Below are 20,428 nucleotides of genomic sequence, written 5' to 3'. Positions count from 1 at the left end.
AGCTATATATCGTTCATCGCAGAATCGTGATATTATCGTCATCGTGAGCCATGTATCGTGATTCGTATTGTATGACGACGTACCCTGTGATTCCCATCCCTATTTTTAAGGCTCATGCAGTCTTAAACTAGCCTGGTATGAACCTGTTTTTTTTCTGGTAGTTTGCATGCGAGTCAAATAGTATAGGCTTAGATAGACAGAAAATAACTTGTGTGTGCACACTCACTCACTTCTCTTCTAGTCAACTCTTCAGATCTTTGACTTTACCTGGAACTTATCCACATTCTTGCTGGATTTTAGGATGAAGGATTATTTTTAATTCTGTCTCAGTGAGCCATAAATGCACAGACACTATTTAACTGAACAGAGATGACATAACTGAATCCAATGATGAACTGCCTTTAACTATCATTTTTGCATTATTGACACTGTTTTCCTAATGAATGTTGTTCAGCTGCTTTGACGCAATGTATTTTGTTTAAAGCGCTATATAAATAAAGGTGACATTGACATAACAACATGTTAAAATCCCTCGGACATTAACACAAGCGGAAGAAATGGCTGACAACGACAAAGCACACACCTGTGGCCTTTTTCTGAAAGGCTGAACTGTTTTGCACGTGGTGCGATTGTGAAGTCTGCTTCAGACAAAATTACTGTGGTCTGAATTCTCAAAAGAGAGGTTTTCTCCTCAAAAGCCCGACCTTTGACCCACGTGACTCCAAATAAAGTGTGGCATGTTTTCATTTTGATCTGGTGTGGCTGTTTGTGGACTTGAATCACCAGTTTGAAAGAAAGATGTGCAGATGCGACGTGACGCTTTGACCCAGATGCACCGAACACTCATTATCCAAGAAGAATGGAAACATCATCTAGAGTCTATGTTTACCGCCGCAGTTTGTGTAACTCAACACCTGTGTTGACATACGAGGTATTGCTTTAGACGAAGAGTTCTAATGAGGCAGATCGTCCCCGTCAGCTGAAAGAGCGCTCGTAAAGCAGCCGTCTTTGTGCATAACGTCACCATGATAAGGAGCTGTGGTATTTGACGCCCAGTGTGTTATAATTGGTTTGATTAAGAGCGACAGGATTCCAGCAGCCTGACTGACTGAAGCAGATCTCCAAGAGTGTGGCGGGGGGCACAGGAATCCCCTGCAGATCGCTAATGGTGCTTGTCTAATAGAACGATAAGCTAAGAAGATCAAATCATCTTTCTTAAGTGGCTCAACAAAGGCTCATCTGCCTCCTGTGGTTTCTGACGGGAACAGTCTGTCTTGGTTGTCAACATTTAAGTTTGCGGTGCATATACAGAAGCATGATCATCGCAGGGTTAAATAAAACTAAAAAAAAAAGGAATTCATTGTTTTAAATAAAATAAACATTAACCAAAATAAAATATAAAAAACTTATTTTATTGCAGCTAGATGCCAGGCCAATTGCATATATACATTACATTTCTGTATAATTATTTTGTGTCATTTGTATCGAATTTTTTGGATCATTTTTAATGCATGTATTATTTATGAAACCAATGAAATGCAAGAAAATAGTTGAAAAATATAAAAGAAAATTACTCAATCGAAAAAAGTTATTAAAGTTAACTGAAATAAGGTAAAAAAAAAATGTGCATCTAGTCAAGACAACTGCATGTATTTTGTATAATTACTTTGGATTGTTTGACTATAATTAATATATATGCATTATTTTTGAAACCTCATACTATTGCTGGACAATTTAAGTGGACTGAATTTTTTTTAATAAAGATGTTAAAATATGTAAAAGAAACATTTGATTTTGCGCCGTGTTGACAGTTGCAGGGTTGTTGCAGGGTTGTTATTGTTAACTAAATAAAAAAATTTTTGTAAAAATGGAAATGTTAACTGTAATTAAATTAAAAACTGCAATAAAATAAAATATTCACAATTGAATTAATTTAATTTTAGCTAGTTGCGAAGCAAATTGTATATACATAAATGTTATGTATAATTCTTTCATATTATTTGTATCAAACCCTTGCAAATGTATTGAAAAAATATAAAAGAAACCTTATATTTTACTCTGTGTACACCTTTGCATGATTGAGTTGTTATTATAAACTAAAATGAAAAATATTTTTTTTACTTAAAAGCTGACTGAAATAAAATATATAAAAACATATTTTATTTCAGATTGTTGTCAAGAAAATTGCATGTATACTTAACTTTTATGTATAGTTCTTTTGTATTATTTATCTAACATTTTGCTAAAAAATTTAGATATTGATTTTTTTTTGCATGATTGTCACAGGGTTATTACTGTTATCTAAATAAAAAAATCTTACTTTTACTGTAAGTAAAATTATAGTATTAGTGCTAAAACATTATACTAACTTAAGTAAAACTAATAAATAAAAATTAATAAATACTAAACAGGCATATTAAAAAATGAAACTAATAAACAAAAGCTATAATACCATAGTATATCAATGATACTAATATAACACAGGATTTTGTATATTAAAGTAATAGTTCAACCCCAAATACATTTTTTTTTGGGGGGGGGGGGTACCCAGTTTAACTGTTTCTTTCTTCTGAACATTGAGAGCTCTTTTCCATAATGGTGGCTATCAAGCTTCAAAAAAAACATTCCACGGAAGAAAGAAAACCATACAGGTTTTGAACGACATGAGGGTGAGTAAATGATGACAGAATCTTCATTTCTTTTTCCTTTTTTTTTGTGAGCCAACCATTTAAAGTGCATTGGCCATGTGTTAGCGGAGTGCTGTAGCGTTACAGATGAGCTTCAGGCCAGCGGGAGGGCTCTGGGACCACACATGCGCAGAACGAGCTGGAGGATGTTGAAGTCGAAATGATTCCAGGAGAACGAGAGCAGAAGAGCAGCAAATGCATTATTAAAGGCGCTGCATCCGCATTCCGCTCCATTCCAGCCTCTCATCTTTAACTTTCTCTACACTCCCACTCTCTCCTCTCTAAGAACACTGAGGTGTGTCATTTCTCACTTAAAGATGCTATTGTCCCCTGAGACGTCCTGTCCTGCCCTAAAAATGTTTTCTCAAAGCAACACCTAATTCCCAGCTGGCCCTCGCCCTCCAGTGCCCCGTGACTGATGGCATGACTTAATCTTACTTTTTCTCTTGGAAACAGTTTGCATCTCTATTCAAGACGGAATAATTTTTACATAGCATTTTTTATATTTTTAATGCGTGAACATAGTGTAAGAACTAGTCAAGCAAACAATGCTATAGTTGTGCTTAAGTGCATAACAATTGACCTGTAGTTGCGTTTCAATTGCAGATTTGTGCAAAACCTTTGCAATATTTTATAAATAACTATTGCAAAATGGTTATGCGATGTTATGCAACTAACACTTAATTATATATATTCCTTTTTTGAATTGCTTGAAATACCACCTCATGTGAGCGTAAAAACTTTTTTTGTGATATATGAGAGTTTTTGCGAAATTGACGTGTTTCCATTAGGCGTATTTTTAATTAGCAATTTAAATTGGAAACGCAGCTACTGTTTTTAACAAATAGCCCTCTTTCATGATGTGTTGTATTTATGAGAGAAACTACTTCTTTGTTCATCAGAAATTGTTTGGATCATTATCATTGGATTATCAGTTTCAAGAACAGAGCAATTTATGTTTGAATAAAGAAATTTGTAGTTTGAAAGTAGCTTCCTGAGCCCCGCTGGGGTAGTAACAAACGCGTCCCCCTGTGCAATGTGGTCAGACGAGGACAAGCCTTTAATCTTTAAGCTCGGTATGAAGAAATCCACAGATCCGTCTGGCTTGTAAAGTGAATGCAGGCTGTTGAGAATGCATATATATGAGATTTGCTCCTCAGATGTCTGTAGAGGTGGGTGGAAGTTTCAGTAATTCAGGCAGATGGTTTGTCAGTCAGGTGTACTGCGGCTCACTGTCTACTGCAGCACATCTGCCTGTGCTGGAAATCATTTTGTGTCAGAAACACTCATTATATCATCCAATTCATAAACTTTATTCTGGGCTTTCAGCTTTAAAGCATTCAGACTTTAAAGTGCCATCTGGTTAATCCATGTTTAATCAGCAAAAGCAATCAGAATGTGTATGTTAATGCATAAATATATACATATTAATATATATAAATGCAAAATGTTCTACAGCAGAACATGTGTGATGAGACATGGCGCTAGCATTGTTGCATTGTTGGGGTTTTAATGATGGAAAATATGATAAACGTAGAATGCCCTGAGCTGGTACTGAGCGTTTCGAGTAAGTTTTTCAGTTGTTTTGTCTTTATCATAGTGATTCAGCCTCTGCAACAGTCTTTGTCTGATTTCCAACAAACCATCATTAGATCAAACACGGAAGTTTAGCGTAACAGTGCCCCCCAAAGGCCCGAGACCCACATGACACTGTCACTTTTACTAACTTCACTAGTCTTGTCATTTTTGCTTTAATGTATTTAAATCAACTGGTGTTTTCGTGATTTTTAGTGGCTGTATTAAGTCTGCTCATCAATATGTCCATGTTCCACTAACGCGTCTCAAAGCACCACAGTACTTTTTATTTATTTTGAACATTATATCTATTGTTTTATCATTTCAATCCTACTTTGTAATTTTTTTGGGCTAAAAAGTGTGCTTGCACTATTTTAATGAAAATCATAATTTATTACTTTAGTGTATGAGTTTCTTTTTTCTGCTGAATCCAAAAGAAGATTTTTTGAAGAATGTGGGTAACCGGAAAAGTTGACGGTAGCCATTAACTTCAATAATATGGAAAAAAAATACCGTCAATGGGTACCGTCAACTGATTGTATACCTACATTCTTCAAACTATGTTGGTGGGTTTTTTTTTGAACAGAAGAAAGAATCTCATACCAGTTTGGTACTACATGAGGGTGAGTAAATAATGACAGAATTTGAAATCTCCTATTAAGTGTCTAAATACATTTTTGCATCACTTTGCACTCTTTGGATATCAGTGATTTGTCTCTTTGCCTTCTACAGAGCCGTACAGGAGAGTGTCCAGCACTTAATATTTCATGTGCGTAATTTGATGTAACTTGATAACAGAGAAAGATGGTACAGCAGCAGGACTGGAGGCCTTAGAGATCCATGTCCTGCTGATTAGAGTCAGAGTGAAGCATGCTGGGTATTACTCTACTCTGAGTGTGAGATACTGCTCTTCCACCAGACTAATGGAGATTATTTACCCTAGGGATGCTTCAACATGCTCTGGAGTTTATCCGTGGGTTTTTGCAGGAGCTAAGCAATGATGTGCCAGACTTGCAGACAGAAGAACTTTCAGTGGATATGTTGGGTCTAAAAGCTTGTCACTGGGGCAGAACTTGCAAAAGTGTGCATGCTGTATCCTTTAACATCAGCCTTAAATGTGTTTATACTTAATCTACCCATAGAAGGAACATTTCAGGGCTTTGAGGGTGTTAATTAAGAGTGCAGCGGGTGTAGCTTTGAGCTGACCATTTCTGATGGTATTTCAAGTTAATGTTTGTTTATTAATTTATTTATTCACACATTCCCTAAATATTCATAACATGCTTTTTCATAATTTGCTCATAATTTTTTACTTTTATTACTATTTTGGAATGGGCAATATATATTGATATTTCTGAAGAGTGCATGTATTCATATGTATTTTATTGTTATATTATATTATATTATGCATCTTATTATTATGCATCATAACAGTATAAAGTTAAGGATGAATGATTGGTATATGTTAATTTATATTATATTGTGCATTATATACATTAAGTTTTGATGTCTTGAAACATGTGCTGTTCAAGATTGAAGGAATGGTTTAAAACAAACAAACTTTTATAGATTTATAATATTAGTTGTCAGTTATTGACCAGTTATCTGAACCCAAATTACTATAGAATGTCAATGCATCCTTGATATGATTCTCTTAATGCATGTTCACTTTATTTCATTAATAAGTTGTTAAAATAGACTAGTCTACAGGCACGTACAGACACGCTCAAAATTCCAGCCTTAAGCCGGATCACCTTCTTTGTGCCTTTTTTGCCAAAACCTGTTAGAGAGATGAATGATTGTACCGGTGTGTTATTTTTAGAAAACTTAAGCCATGAATTATGCAGTGGACAGATATTAGATTAGATGAATGGCCTGTTCAGTTTCATTCTGGCTTTTAGATATTAGACCTGGGCAGGTATTCATGAAACATCATAGACTGGAGTGTGTTTGTGGTCAGCAGCAGTGTGTATATGTGTGTGCGTGTGTATATATATATATATATATATATACACATATATATATATATATATATATATATATATATATATACAGTACTTTGAGGGATTTGGTTCTTGATCAGCATGGCTTGTAACCTGAGGGTAGTAAACATGGGCTGAGAATGTACTGTCTGCTGCTTCTACCAGTAAGGAGACCTTTCTGTTCACCTCAGTGCAGTCCACAGACCTCACTCATCTTTTATTAAAGAGGACAAATGCAGGCCTCTCACCTTCGGTCCATAATTAATCAGTGACTGAGGTGTGCAGGAACACAGTGAGCATGTCAGACAGCGCTGAGCAACCGAGCCCGATCCCTGAGCAGATGTACCGCTTCTCACATACTCTTACTTTGATCCAGCTCCCACCAGAGAGACAGACACGTCTAGGTACATCATGATCCAGATTTTAGCAGGGTCTGTTATCAAATTCTTCAAGAATTACTGTACAGCTATACTGTCAGCTTAAATATTATGGAGCTATGATCAAACTGTATGTATCTGAGATCATTTTAAGACTTCCATAAAACGTAACTTAGAACTCCAATCATTCTTCTGAGCAATAAAACTATCAAAATGTACAAGTGTGCAAATTTTACAATGAATTTAGAGGGTTGTTTATATATATATATAGAGCTGAAACAACGAATCGATTTAATCGATAAAAATCGATTATTAAAATAGTTGTCAACTAATTTAGTCATCGATTCGTTGCTAAATAACTTTTATTTGCCGTAAGCGGCTCATTTCGTGCATATTTCAAATCTGCGGTGACCAAAGTGTGGCAGTAATGAGCCATCGGAGGTTTTACTCAGCCAGTACAGACGGAGAAGTAGCGAATAGCCAATAGCTGGCCTTGTTTTATGTCACGTGCTTCCCAAACAGCGTCTCTGCAGCATTTAGCGGGATGTGGGAGACTGGGAGTACTTTACTTTGAGCCTTCAAAAAAGAAGAGTAACCTGTAAACTCTGCACTACTGAACTGTTTAAGGGGACGTTCACATATCGCGTCTTTTGCGCGCTCAAGTTCGTTATTTCCAACACCGCACCGCATCGAGTTAAAAACATCTCAACTTTTCAGAATGCCGCAAGCGCACCGCGGGTCATGTGACAAGAACTAACCAATCAGCTTCATCCTTTCCCGTAACAACGTTAAAAGCTCAGTCAAGATGAAAGGAACAGCTGATCATAGTTGTATATGGATTTCCATTTTGAAATAAATTTAGTAGCAGAGCTACTGCAAGCGATTTTTTGAGCTGCAAATCCATTTATCCTTTGCTGAAATATCCGCGTCTTCAAGGAGAGAGCACGTCATGGTTGCTTAGCAAAGGCAGACGCCTCAGGGGCGCTTCTGCTCGAGCGCTTTGGAAAGAAGGAGAAAGCGCCACGCAATTTTAGGCACGATATGTGAACGGCCCCTAAGACTTTTATTTGTGCAGATTCTCCAGTACAATGTTGTTTGCAAATGTTTAGTCGTAAAAGCTGATAACATTGCTTTTTAACAGTTAACATTTAAAGCTTTACAAACATGTTCTGTGATCAGTTTGTCGTTTACCAGTTCAAAATTCAGTCGTGCAGCCTAATTATGACTGAATGAGAGAGGTAAATGTTTAAAGATATTTGAAATGCACTTTTTTTCTAAGTATTCACTGCTCTTTTTCACACAGCAGGTTTTTTGTGTGTGACGGTCCAATTTTTTTTTTCTGGACAACCTTCTGATGGATTTTACTTTAAATTGTGAGTTCCATTCAGGTTTCATGCCATTGGCACTTTATTCGAAGGATTGTTTACAATTTCACAGCAAAAGCTATAAAGCTGTTTCCCAGTAAATAATAAAATACAATGCACTGCAATTTTATTCTGTTTTATCCTTATTCTTCGTGAAAATATGTTCTGAAAGATTCCTTAATAAGCTTTGTTCAGGATGTTAAACTACTTTAGGAGCTCTAAGGACTGCCATGGTGAAAACATTATTTGAAATCTCCTTGTGAAATTTGCTAGAGTATGGGTCAGTGTTCTGATTGCAGAAGAGTTCGACAAAGGATTACTAACACAATAAAACAACTCCAGGTATATTTTTGATGAGGATATGACAGTGCAAAATGGTTAAAATCTCTTAAAAATCTATGCTGAAGGATAAAGACCATTTATTAATAATTTACTTGGGGGAAAAAATGGGAAAAACTAAAATATAAGTACATAAACCGATTAATCGTAAAAATAATCGACAGATTAATCGATTATCAAAATAATCGTTAGTTGCAGCCCTATATATATATATATATATATATATATATATATATATATATATATATATATATATATATATATATAGTACAGACCAAAAGTTTGGACACACCTTCTCATTCAAAGAGTTTTCTTTATTTTCATTACTATGAATTCACACTGAAGGCATCAAAACTATGAATTAACACATGTGGAATTATAAATGGAATTATATACATAACAAAAAAGTGTGAAACAACTGAAAATATGTCATTTTAGGTTCTTCGAAGTAGCCACCTTTTGCTTTGATTACTGCTTTGCACACTCTTGGCATTCTCTTGATGAGCTTCAAGAGGTAGTCACCTGAAATGGTCTTCCAACAGTCTTGAAGGAGTTCCCCGAGAGATGCTTAGCACTTGTTGGCCCTTTTGCCTTCTGTCTGCGGTCCAGCTCACCCCTAAACCATCTGGATTGGGTTCAGGTCCGGTGACTGTGGAGGCCAGGTCATCTGGCGCAGCACCCCATCACTCTCCTTCTTGGTCAAACAGCCCTTGATGCCTTCAGTGTGACTCTACAATTTTCATAGTCATGAAAATAAAGAAAACTCTTTGAATGAGAAGGTGTGTCCAAATTTTTGGTCTGTACTATATATATATATATATATATATATATATATATATATGTTTGTGTGTGTAGTTAATTATGGATTTTATTATTTATCTATCTATCTATTTATTTATTTATTTTAAAAGTCATGGAAAACAGTTTTTGAAATTTCCATTGAAATTTCTGTGGTGATCAGCACTACATAATTTAACTAGATTTTGATCTTGTGTAACTTTGTGAGAGAACTGTTCTTTTGAATCAGTTCTTTTGAACCAGTTCAGTCAAATTGTTCTCAATGATTCATTAGTGAATCAATATTAATCAAAATGAACATTTTCATCAATCACACTCCTATAGAAAGTGTGTGAGATCCCTGAATACATGTGAAATTTAGATCTGATAAAGTACTAGATAATGTCAGTATTTATGTTTTATCAATGTATTGAATGATATGAATCCTAACAGAAAGAACTCAAGCAGCCTGCTGTTGCTATGGTTACTTGCTTAGAGGATCACGACTCCTGATAATCCACACTCTGAATCTGAACTTTCTCTTACTTTTGTGTTTGTTGAAATGTTCCTTATGTGGTCTGAAGAATTAAATATGCTGAGTGTCTGCTTTTGAAGACCCTCCACCTTTTGTTTGGACTTGAGTGCTTCTGTAATTCTGGCTGTATTTTATAAGAGATGCACATATATAGAAATGTGACTGAAAATGCATTGTGTTTGTGTTGCGTTCAAGGCACAACAACATCTCTCTACATTTGCATTCCATTTGATGAACAAAGAGCTGCATTTTCATGAAAACCCAGTGAAGGCGTCCAATTTTCACATCATAATGACTGACTCTGAATGAACCTATTATTGCCCTTAATTATCGATAGATGTTGGCCCAAAAACAGATTGGCCACTCGCCTGAGCTTTGATCTCTGAAATAAGACGTGACCACCAAAGCCTTGTGAACTGAACAATTGACACCTTTTAACTTTTAGGGACACATCACTACATACATATAAATAAAATGTAAAAATAATAATAATAAGTATATTAATTAATTCTACTACTTTTTAATCATCAAAGAAACTTGAAAAACGTGCATCATGGTTTCCACAAAAATATTAAGCAGCGAAATTGTTTTCAACATAATATGAAATGTTTCTTGAGCAGCAAGTCAGTACATCAGAAGGATTTCTGAAGATTATGTGACACTGAAGACTGGAGTAATCATGCTGAAAATTCAGCTTTGCATCACAGGAATACATTACATGTTAATATATATTCGATTAGAAAACACGTTATTTTAAATTGCAATATTTCAGAAGATGTCTGTTTTTACTGTATGTTTGCATAAGAGACTTTCTTCAAAAACATTTAAAAAAACGTACCGACCCAACCGTTTGTTCTGTAGTGTGTATGTTTTCATCTCGTCTTAGATACATGTAGTATGTTTCCTTTGTCATCAAGGTTTTTTTTTTTCTTAATCTTACTTCAGATGTGGAGGTGGGAAATGGCCTCGTTCGGTTGGATGCTTGGAAATAATTGTTTTCTGTTCTCCTGAGACTTTCTCAATGCTATTGATTTACTCGAGCTTTAAGTAAATGCCCCCAGAGCTGAAGTAAAGCTAGTTCACTGTGTACTGATCTTTAAAAAGACCCAGTTCAGTTTGGTCACTGCTGGCTATCTAGCTGGTGCTTTTAGTGACTGTTTTAGTGAGCCAATATATAGCAACATTACTCAGTTACTCAGCTCCTTACAGTAGGAAGTTGCTGATTTCATGTGAGATCTCTTCTTTTTTTCTAGCCTTTCATGTCGTCACGTTATCCTGGCGGCCCCAGACCTCCTCTCAGAATACCCAACCAGGTGCTTTTCAATTTCAGTTTAGTTTTAATACACAATGCCATCTCAATATAGAAATACAAACTCATAATGGAGTGATTGGAGCTTTAAATGTTTTATTTTAGTCTTGTCTAATTGACTTGCTGTGAGTCATGCTAAGACTTTTCAGCCAAGACTAATATTTCCCTTGAATAATATATTTTTTTCCTATTCCTGTCGCTTAAGGCTATACATTTTATTTCCAGTCAGACTGCATGAATGTGGTATTTTGGGTCGTGATCTAATGTCATAGCCCAAGGGCACCTAATGGGCCTTATCTACTCCTGCTTGGAAGACGTTGACGAGTGTATGTTAATCTGTACTGTATCTTTCTGTTTCAGGCGTTAGGTGGAGTCCCTGGAAACCAGCCGTTATTGCCCAGTGGTATGGACCCTTCAAGACAACAAGGTTTGCATGCAATTAAACCTAACAATGTGAATCTCACAAGGAAATATTTGGGTCATATTTAACACCTGAATCAAAATGTAAAATAAATTATAATTTAATAGAAAAAGAAGCCTATTTTAGGACCCTTTTGTCCATGATGACATTATTTTCATAACAATTAAGCACTTTCCCCCCAGAATTCTCATTATCGTAATGTGGAAGAAAAACAAAACTCATTCTCATTATGGTAATTCAGTAATGAAAATCAAGTCTAGACAAATGATTGTTTTATTTTTTAATCATCATAAATTAAATATTTTCATGCTGTTTGAATACGTTTTAACGTTGATGTTGTTGTTTTTTCATGTTAGAGCAATTGATTGATGGTTAATTGTCATGAAAAATTATGATCCTAAAAAAAATATATGTAATTTATATAATATATTAATATATTAATATATTATTAATATATATTATATATAATATATCTAATATATTATTCCATATTAAATATCCACTTTTTTATTATAGTATGTATATTACTATATTTGTATTTTTATATTAAAATGTGAAATATATTTAGTAACATTATTTTTGGAGGGGGTGAATTTATTTAATTTGTTTTTTACTTGCCAGTTTTCATGAGATTCACACACACACATATATATATATATATATATATATTTCATTTAATATATTTAATGCAACCTACTGTATACAATTTTCGGGAGGGATGAAATATTTTTTGCCACATTTTGTGACAGGTTTCATCAGACTCCCCTTAAGAAAAAATTATAACAAAAGAGGCAATATATATTACCACCAAGATATACATTATCATATCAAAACATATGTAACATACTGTATGTAAAACAATGTTTTGGAGGAGGATTTTATTTTTTAACCTTTCTTGATTTTTTTTTTTATCATCCGTTGATTCAGTCATCACATGAAAAAAAATTAAACGGTAAATATTTTACCAGTTTAAACATACATTATTATTGTATAAAAACATATTGGAAACATTTATTTCTCTGGTAGGTGTTTTTTTTTTTTTTTACATTTCTTTTTTAAATGTTTTGGGCATTTCTTGACCGCTTTCATGAGATTCTACTAATGCATTTACCACAAATTTCCATCTGATCATTTGATTGGACAGGTCATCCAAATATGGGCGGGGCAATGCAGAGAATGACTCCGCCCAGAGGGATGGTACCTCTTGGGCCACAGGTATGACCATCACACCTGTATGTTTTGATCTCTCTAGGGCTGCCATCGACTAAGGATTTTTATGGTCGACCAGTAGTCATTCATTTTAAGCATTATTTGACAAATCTCACATTTATTAATAAACCATTTAAATCATTATAATGAGCCATTAATTGCCTACATAAGCCTAATAAGTGCGCAAGCACATCCATAAAGCTTGCCACAAAGCACCGGCAGAAGTAATGATTATGTGTCAGTGAAAATCAGTAAGGAGACTGCATTAACATGTTAATATTTTGATAAACTAGTGCTTTCTTTCTTTTTGGTTTAAGAGATGAAGTCGGTGACACTGACTCGTCATCTCCACAGCAGTGTGTGTGCATGTTTCATACAGATTACATAATCTGAGAATTTATTTTCCTTTTGAATTGCTTAATTAGAAAGTTCATTCACATTTCACTCTGTCTAGATATATTTTTAATGTCTGTAAGGCAAAGATATACACAGAGTTTCGTGCTCAAGTTCACAGAGACCGAGGCAGCAGAAAGCGCATTGTGTTTGCTTTCATTATTTTACAAAAGCGTGTTTTGTTGTTATTGTGAGTGCACACAAACGAACGTAGAGTCTTTACAGATTCGAAAAATGCATCACTCTAATCTGTATGACTAAAAATGGCATTATTTCAGGAGTAAGTGAGTACAACGGCGCATCCATCTGTCATTTCTCTAGGTTAAAATTAGATTGAGCAGCCATGTAAAGTTGCTCATACTTATGTTTTTCAGATGATAAGCCATATTTGAGGTCGATGAATGGTAGATTATCGTCTGGATGTCCTGCCCGATGTACAGTATTACCAAAGATTAGCCGTTAACCATTTTATTTTCCTGCGACTAATAAACTTTTGGTTGACCAAGTCTCTTCTGGTCGACTGTTGATTAGTCGACTATTAGGGGGCAGCCCTAGGTCTCTCATCTAAACTATATGCAAAGACAATTCACTACATTTCTTTCTATGTTTCCAGGCATATGGAGGAGGCATGAGACCACCACTCAGTGCTCTTGGGGGTCCTGGGATGCCTGGGATGAATATGTATGTACTTCCTATTAGACTAACAAGTACTTGCCTAACAACAAAGATTATTTCCTACTTAGCCGTACAATAGTCAATGAGTACAACACGGCTTCTTCTATTACAGGGGTCCCGGAGGAAGACCGTGGCCAAATCCACCAAATTCCAACTCGGTGAGTCATTTCTCCAATCAGTCATTGTGAAATGTCAGCCACTACAGCTATAGGTAAATGTTTGCACTTAAAGAGCATCAGATTTGTTGACGTTTTCTCTGTTTTGTCTGTCTGATCGCATCCACGTGGCATTTAAGATCCCGTACTCCTCGGCATCTCCAGGGAGTTATGTGGTAAGTGCCATGACCCTCTCCATTTACAACAACCATGAATGCTCACGTCCAGCTGTTAGACATGCATCAGATCGCAGATAGTTCTGTGACCTCAGTCATGGAAGCCAGTAAATGTTGTTACTAGTCTTTACTAGAAAATATTTAAATACTGTTTGGTCAAACGTTTTTTTATGTTATTAAAAGACGTCTCTCCTGCTCACCAAGGCTGCATTTATTTAATAAAAAATACAGTAAAAACAGTAAAATTGTGAAATATTATTGCAGTTTAAAATAGCTGTTGTCTATTGTAATGTATTGTAAAATGTAATTTATTTCTGTGATGCAAAACAGAATTTTCAGCGTCATTACTCCAGTCTTCAGTGTCACACGAATCTTCAGAAATCATTCTAATGTGCTGATTTGCTGATTATTATGATATCATTTTGAAGTAGAAAGACTGAAATTGTATTTTCTATATAAATTTATGAGATGTAAAATGATAAACAAATTTAAGTACTGTTTTAGAAAAAAAAAAAAATAGGTGCATTTTTGCTTAAAGCATAAAAATGATCTGCCAAGGAGGTCAGAAAAAAATATCGTTTTTTCTTTGAATTCCGTTTATTGTTCTCACGCCATTTTTTTCTTGTTTTAAGCATAAACTCGCTTAATTTTGATAGATTCTTTAAAAACATAAAGCCTCGAGTCATTTTGCTTCTAGCAAATGTATTTTGATTTAAGAATGTTTAGACATTTGTACTGGATATAGTACAATATTATATCATGTAATATATTGAATATGTATATTTGTAAAAATGAGGCACATAGCTTGTAGAACGACATCTAAAAAACAGGTAAAAAATCAAGTGAAAATCTCACACAAATAGAAATTGCCAGATACACTGAAGCACATTTGAGATACCCGTTGTGACTAAACACGTCATTTTAAGACATTTACACAAGATATTCTGTTAAACCGCTGTCAGTAACTCCCGGCTGAGATGATTTGTGGAAGGGAAGCTGTGGTAGCTTACTGAAAGCAGCCAGACAAGACGAGCTGCTCGGGAAAGCAGAGCCGAGTCAGCAGAGAGGAGGAGAGATAATTAGATTTGGGAAGAGGGAGGATGAAGCAGATATGCCCAGTGCTGACCACAGCAACAGCCTCAGGCCTCTGTCATGAACCACACACACACCCACACACAGGACTTCACATTTACACCTGTACATGCCAGAAGTGCATGCAAATATAACTCATTAATCTGTGTTACATGAGATTCAGAACAATATTTGTCTTCTCTATTTCTCAGGGTCCACCCGGAGGAGGAGGGCCCCCGGGGACTCCCATCATGCCTAGCCCTGCAGGTAGGACTGCAGAAGATAGTTTTTCTTGCAAAGTTTAATTTAATTATGCATAGATATATTGAGGGGGAAAAAATCTAATAAAATTATATATAATATAAAAAATACAAATTTATACACACACACACACACAGACACACACACACACACACACACACACACACATATATAATATATAATTTATATATTTTTATTAAATGTATTATATTTAATTATAATAATAACACCTTTATATTATATCTAACAATACAATTATTGTATTATTAATTATATTATTAAACAAATATTTTGTTTTATGTTCATGCAAATAATTTTTTTATTTTAAATGCATTTCTTATATTTGTGTATATATATATATATATATATATATATATATATATATATATATATATATATATATATAAAATATTATTATTATTATTATTATTATTATTATTATTATACCAATAGCATTATTTTACTTAAAAAATATTTGATATATTTTTTTCATTTAATCATTTCATCATTTTTAGTTTTTACAATTATGAATATTTATTTACTTACTTTTCTCTGTCTTTAGTGACCAAAAGTGTCCAAATACATTTTCCAGCCATATCAGTTGAGCATTGGCTGAAACTTTGATGCACTTGTATGTTTGGCTCTTCCTCTACAGACTCGACGAACTCTGGAGAAAATATGTACACCATGATCAACACAGTGCCGCCCGGAGGAAACAGGCAAAATGTAAGAGAGCCTGATGAGTTTAAAATATTTACACACATGCATCTCAATTCATATTGAGCTGCATTCGTTCATTCTGTACTTACTGACAAAACTTCCTCTGTAGTTTTTATAATAACGTTAAATGAGCTTGTGTGTGTGTTTGACAGTTCCCTATTGGTCCGGGTGGAGATGGTCCGATGGGCGGCATGACAGGAATGGAGCCTCATCACATGAATGGATCATTAGGTAAGAGCTTCTTTAATACAAACAAGCACTTTACAACTTACTCTTGGACATCTTTGAGTGCTGTCCACTTACTTTGCTTAGAGAGTATCAAAGCATGTCATAATTCAATGTAAAATAGCAGCTTTCATGCTTGATTTCCTGATTTGTTGTCATTTTTTGTCTTGCGTGATTATGCCACCTTGTGCTCACTGAAGATTAATCATGCATTTTAAAAGTACTGCCTTTGCAACTATGCATCTACGTACAGTATAATTAAAAAGTCCTAAATCTGTATTTTTATTGCTTTAGGGTCAGCTGACATGGACAGTATGCCCAAGGTAAGAATTGTTGTTTCATATTTTAATTAGGACTGTCAATTTGTTCATATTTTTATCAAATTCATTACATGATAGATGGGCATTTTTGGCTGCTGTTTCTTGTGTTGTTAAAAGTTCAGCTTTTATTATAATAATTATTATTAAAATGTTTTAAATTGACAGCCCTAATCGTCATACACAAACCTTACTGGACTGAACAATCACACTATCTGTCTGTACAGAACTCTCCTGGTAACCTAAGCATGAGCAACCAGCCTGGGACTCCTAGAGATGACGGAGAAATGGGCGGAAATTTCCTCAACCCTTTCCAGAATGAGAGTGTAGGTCATTTCCTGTGTGCTAGTGCATTTGTGCTAAAAGTTTACTCAACCTCAGGTCATCCAAGATGTGGAGGAGTTTGTTTCTTCATCAGAACAGATTTGCAGAAATGTACTGTAGCATTGCTCAACAATGAATCCTCTGCAGTGAAAGGGTGCCGTCAGAATATGAGTCCAAACAGCTGATAAAAATATCACAATAATCCACATGTGATCCATAGGACTCCAGTCCATCAATTAATGTCTTGTGATGAAACACTGCATGTTTGTACACAACAAAGCCATCATTAAAGCATTTTTAACTTCAAAAGTCCTCTAACCATAATATTACTTTCTACAGTTATAAAAGTAATCTCTTCCGAATCAGGAAAGAAATATGCACAGATCAAGCACCATTTACTAACGAACACAGTTCTTGGTGGATTTTGATGTGAGAGGGCGACAGGAGATGGACTTTTTCACTGAATGAAGTGTTATTATGGATTATAGACTTGTATTTTGGCCAGAAGCAATGGTTTGACGTTAAACATGTCCAAATGGGTCTGTTTATTACAAACATGCAACTTTTCACTTCTCAGGATATGGAGATTACTTGTGGATTATTGTGATGGTTTTTATCAGCTGTTTGGACTCTCATTCTGACGGCACCCAACAGATCCTCTGCAGTGAGCAAGTGATGTAATGCTAAATTTCTCCAGACCTGATGTAGAAACACTCTTAGGTCATCATGAGTTTGAGTCAAATTTCAGCGGATTTTCATTTTAGTGTAAACAATTCCTTTAGAGTTCTTAAAAACCCATTCAAACTCTTCTCTAACTCTGATGTCTTTGCAGTATTCTCCAAACATGACCATGAGTGTGTGAAGACCTCATTTGGAAATTCCACCACATGACATGGAACTTGTGCAAGCGCGCTGTAGCCAGCCCTCTTCTGCTCTCTGAAGAATATGGGTCCAAGCCTCTCCTTTCTCTCTCCTTCCTTCCTTCGTTTCCTTATTTCTTCAAATGTCATTCTTTCACCTCCTCTGCCGCGTCGCATCGAGAGACAAAGCGAACCACGCTGGGCTGAGAATGACGAATCAACAGCCTGTCTATATTTACGTGTGTATATATGTGGGTGTACATTCAAAATTACATGTGCATGTCTGTATGAAAGGACATATATTGATCCTAAAAAGAGAAAGACGATGGACTTGAACTGTTTTTAACTAAAACAAAAGCATATTTTCATGAAATATGATGTAAATTGACAGATCTCTGTAAACGGATTTATTGCAGGAAACACTTATTGAGATGCAGTGGGGGTCGAGTTCGTAAAATGGCAGAATCGTAATTTCCCAGCGAGGACGCACTGTAATTGATTCATGATCATCTTTTTGTGTCATCGATGAGAGAGTTTGATTCGTATTTTATTGAAACGGGTCGAGTTGTCGTTAACGGAAATGTGTTTGTAATTCCTGCTAACGCCTGTAATTTATCATTTCCTACTGCATTCGGCCTTCTCGCGTCTGTGCTCCTCAAACGCAGTCCAGTCTGATCAACACCCTGGAGGTTTTGTTTGTATATACAGGAGATTTATTTTTCAGGACGATGCCTACGAAGAACAGCCATTCCATACATACACTTAAAAAAAATCGTAACTGAGAGGAACGTCCTCCGAAACTGAACTGAGATCGTCGAACTAGCTTCAGTTACCGAAGAATATTTCTGTCATATTTTCAAAATGCTCCTAATCATGTGACGTACACAGATACGTTTACTGCTCTTATATTACGACATTTTCTTTGTGAAAATCTTTGCATGTGAATACAGGAAGTAAGGACTGTTTTTTTTGGAAAAAGGAGACTGGTCCATTCAGAGGAAGGGCACATGATGGGAATTATAATTCCATACATCTGTCACTCTAATAATCAACTTATTTATACAGCCGTTGTTGTGTCACCCGGAGAAACTGTGATTTGCTTTGATTTTTTTTTCAAGTGGAATTATTATTATTATTAATGATGTTATTATTGCGGAATTTCTAAAGAAAATGTATGTACATTTTTTATAGCTTGGGGATCTGATTCATCTGTGTCTGTGTGAATTATTTAAAATAATACTGTATAATAACTGAGGTGTTTTTGTGTTTATTTGTAATAAAACTTGCCCTTTTTACCCCAGATTTTCTCCTGACTATGAGAAAGACCCCATCATGAGTGTACAACATTATTTGATTTTGTGAAGTGTTTATTTTCTACCTTGTGTTGACTTTTGTAAATACACAGAGAAGTTTTGGATATCCTGTACTGATATAAAGCTTCTCATTGCTGTTTAACAGACTCACAAATCATTTCGCTTGTGTGATTTTGTATGCATAAGTGTTCATTAACATTTTTTTTCTGTTTACGTAAGAGAAAACATACAAATTGTAGTTTTTTATAATATATAGATTAACATTTTATAATATTTATGTCCAAATGGTTAAGGTTTAGCAAGGTTAGCCAGTTTATTAGTTAATAGTCTTAAATACAATTTGCACTAAAGTCACTGATACTATTTTGTTGATTTGATTTTATCTGTTTGGTCAGATTTAATTGCATTATTTATCATTGCATATTGGTTTCCGGTCATGCCTACAATTTTAGATCAGTTCAGGTGCGTTCACTTCAGTAACTAAGGTTTTAAAAATCGCTCTGTAGTCCATTCTTACCCAGTAATCACAACCTGTAGGCCAGTTGGTGGAATCATTATGTCTATTTGTACAGTTTGTTGCTACTATGACATCAGTTTTATCTGTTGTTTTTTCGGATTATTATTTCATCATTTTAAATCACCAAATATAGTTATTATTAATATTAAATATTGAAATAGTTTATTAAATAATTAGAATATTTATTATTCTATTCTAAATGATTAAACATGAAATTTACATTCAGATATGATCATTATTCAATTATAATTTGTACATATTTAAACTAAAATAATTAAACTTATATTTTAAATTACATCAAATATTTGATTTAGTATTTTAAGTCAAGTTTAGTTTTACAGTGCTTTATACAATTCAAAGTGGCTTTAGCATAAAGTTGTGAGTGTAACAAAAATCAGCTTCAGGAATCAGTAGTGAGTGACAATGACACCTTTTACTTCTCTGGTCTATATGTCCCAGTTATGGCACTTTTCTTGCCCTAGTGGGACATGACCATTCCCTTTCATGGTTTTTGTGCAATGACCACTAAATCAGCAAATGTTTCCATTTATTTCCCTTAATAATATGATGCTAAAGCAGTAAAAATTTCCTTTTCCCAAAACAACCTAGTGTTTTATCAACCCATCAGAGTAGGTTGAGATAAGCAGTCACCTTTAGGCTATGAATGAGGAAGGTAACTAGCATCAATCCACCTTTTACCCACAAATCTTGTGTGAATCCGTATTTCTCCATTAGTGAAGAAACGTGGCTTGAGGACGGCACATATCAGTGATTTACACGCGTCCTCTCTTATATCTCCTTCTTGTTTCTGCTCCAGTTAAACACATGAAATATAAATAACGATTA

The 20,428-nt window shown here is 34.9% G+C and overlaps 1 protein-coding gene across 1 annotated transcript in view; it reads left to right on the top strand.

The window, feature by feature from the left end:
* LOC132127094 (single-stranded DNA-binding protein 2) overlaps window positions 1-19,207 on the top strand; it is a 68,478-nt gene extending 49,271 nt beyond the window's left edge. Inside the window, exons 6-17 of the mRNA XM_059538723.1 lie at window positions 10,890-10,949; window positions 11,306-11,372; window positions 12,511-12,581; window positions 13,582-13,649; window positions 13,756-13,801; window positions 13,939-13,974; window positions 15,258-15,312; window positions 15,962-16,032; window positions 16,179-16,257; window positions 16,546-16,574; window positions 16,796-16,894; window positions 17,725-19,207. Coding sequence (XP_059394706.1) covers window positions 10,890-10,949; window positions 11,306-11,372; window positions 12,511-12,581; window positions 13,582-13,649; window positions 13,756-13,801; window positions 13,939-13,974; window positions 15,258-15,312; window positions 15,962-16,032; window positions 16,179-16,257; window positions 16,546-16,574; window positions 16,796-16,894; window positions 17,725-17,754 — 711 coding nt within the window. The 3' untranslated portion in view covers window positions 17,755-19,207. The remainder of the gene's footprint in view (window positions 1-10,889; window positions 10,950-11,305; window positions 11,373-12,510; window positions 12,582-13,581; window positions 13,650-13,755; window positions 13,802-13,938; window positions 13,975-15,257; window positions 15,313-15,961; window positions 16,033-16,178; window positions 16,258-16,545; window positions 16,575-16,795; window positions 16,895-17,724) is intronic.
* Window positions 19,208-20,428: the final 1,221 nt, after the last annotated feature.

The sequence above is a fragment of the Carassius carassius genome, chromosome 45 (genome assembly GCF_963082965.1).
Source record: "Carassius carassius chromosome 45, fCarCar2.1, whole genome shotgun sequence".
Classification (NCBI taxonomy): Eukaryota; Metazoa; Chordata; class Actinopteri; order Cypriniformes; family Cyprinidae; genus Carassius; species Carassius carassius.
This window is presented reverse-complemented; position numbering and strand designations above follow the sequence as displayed.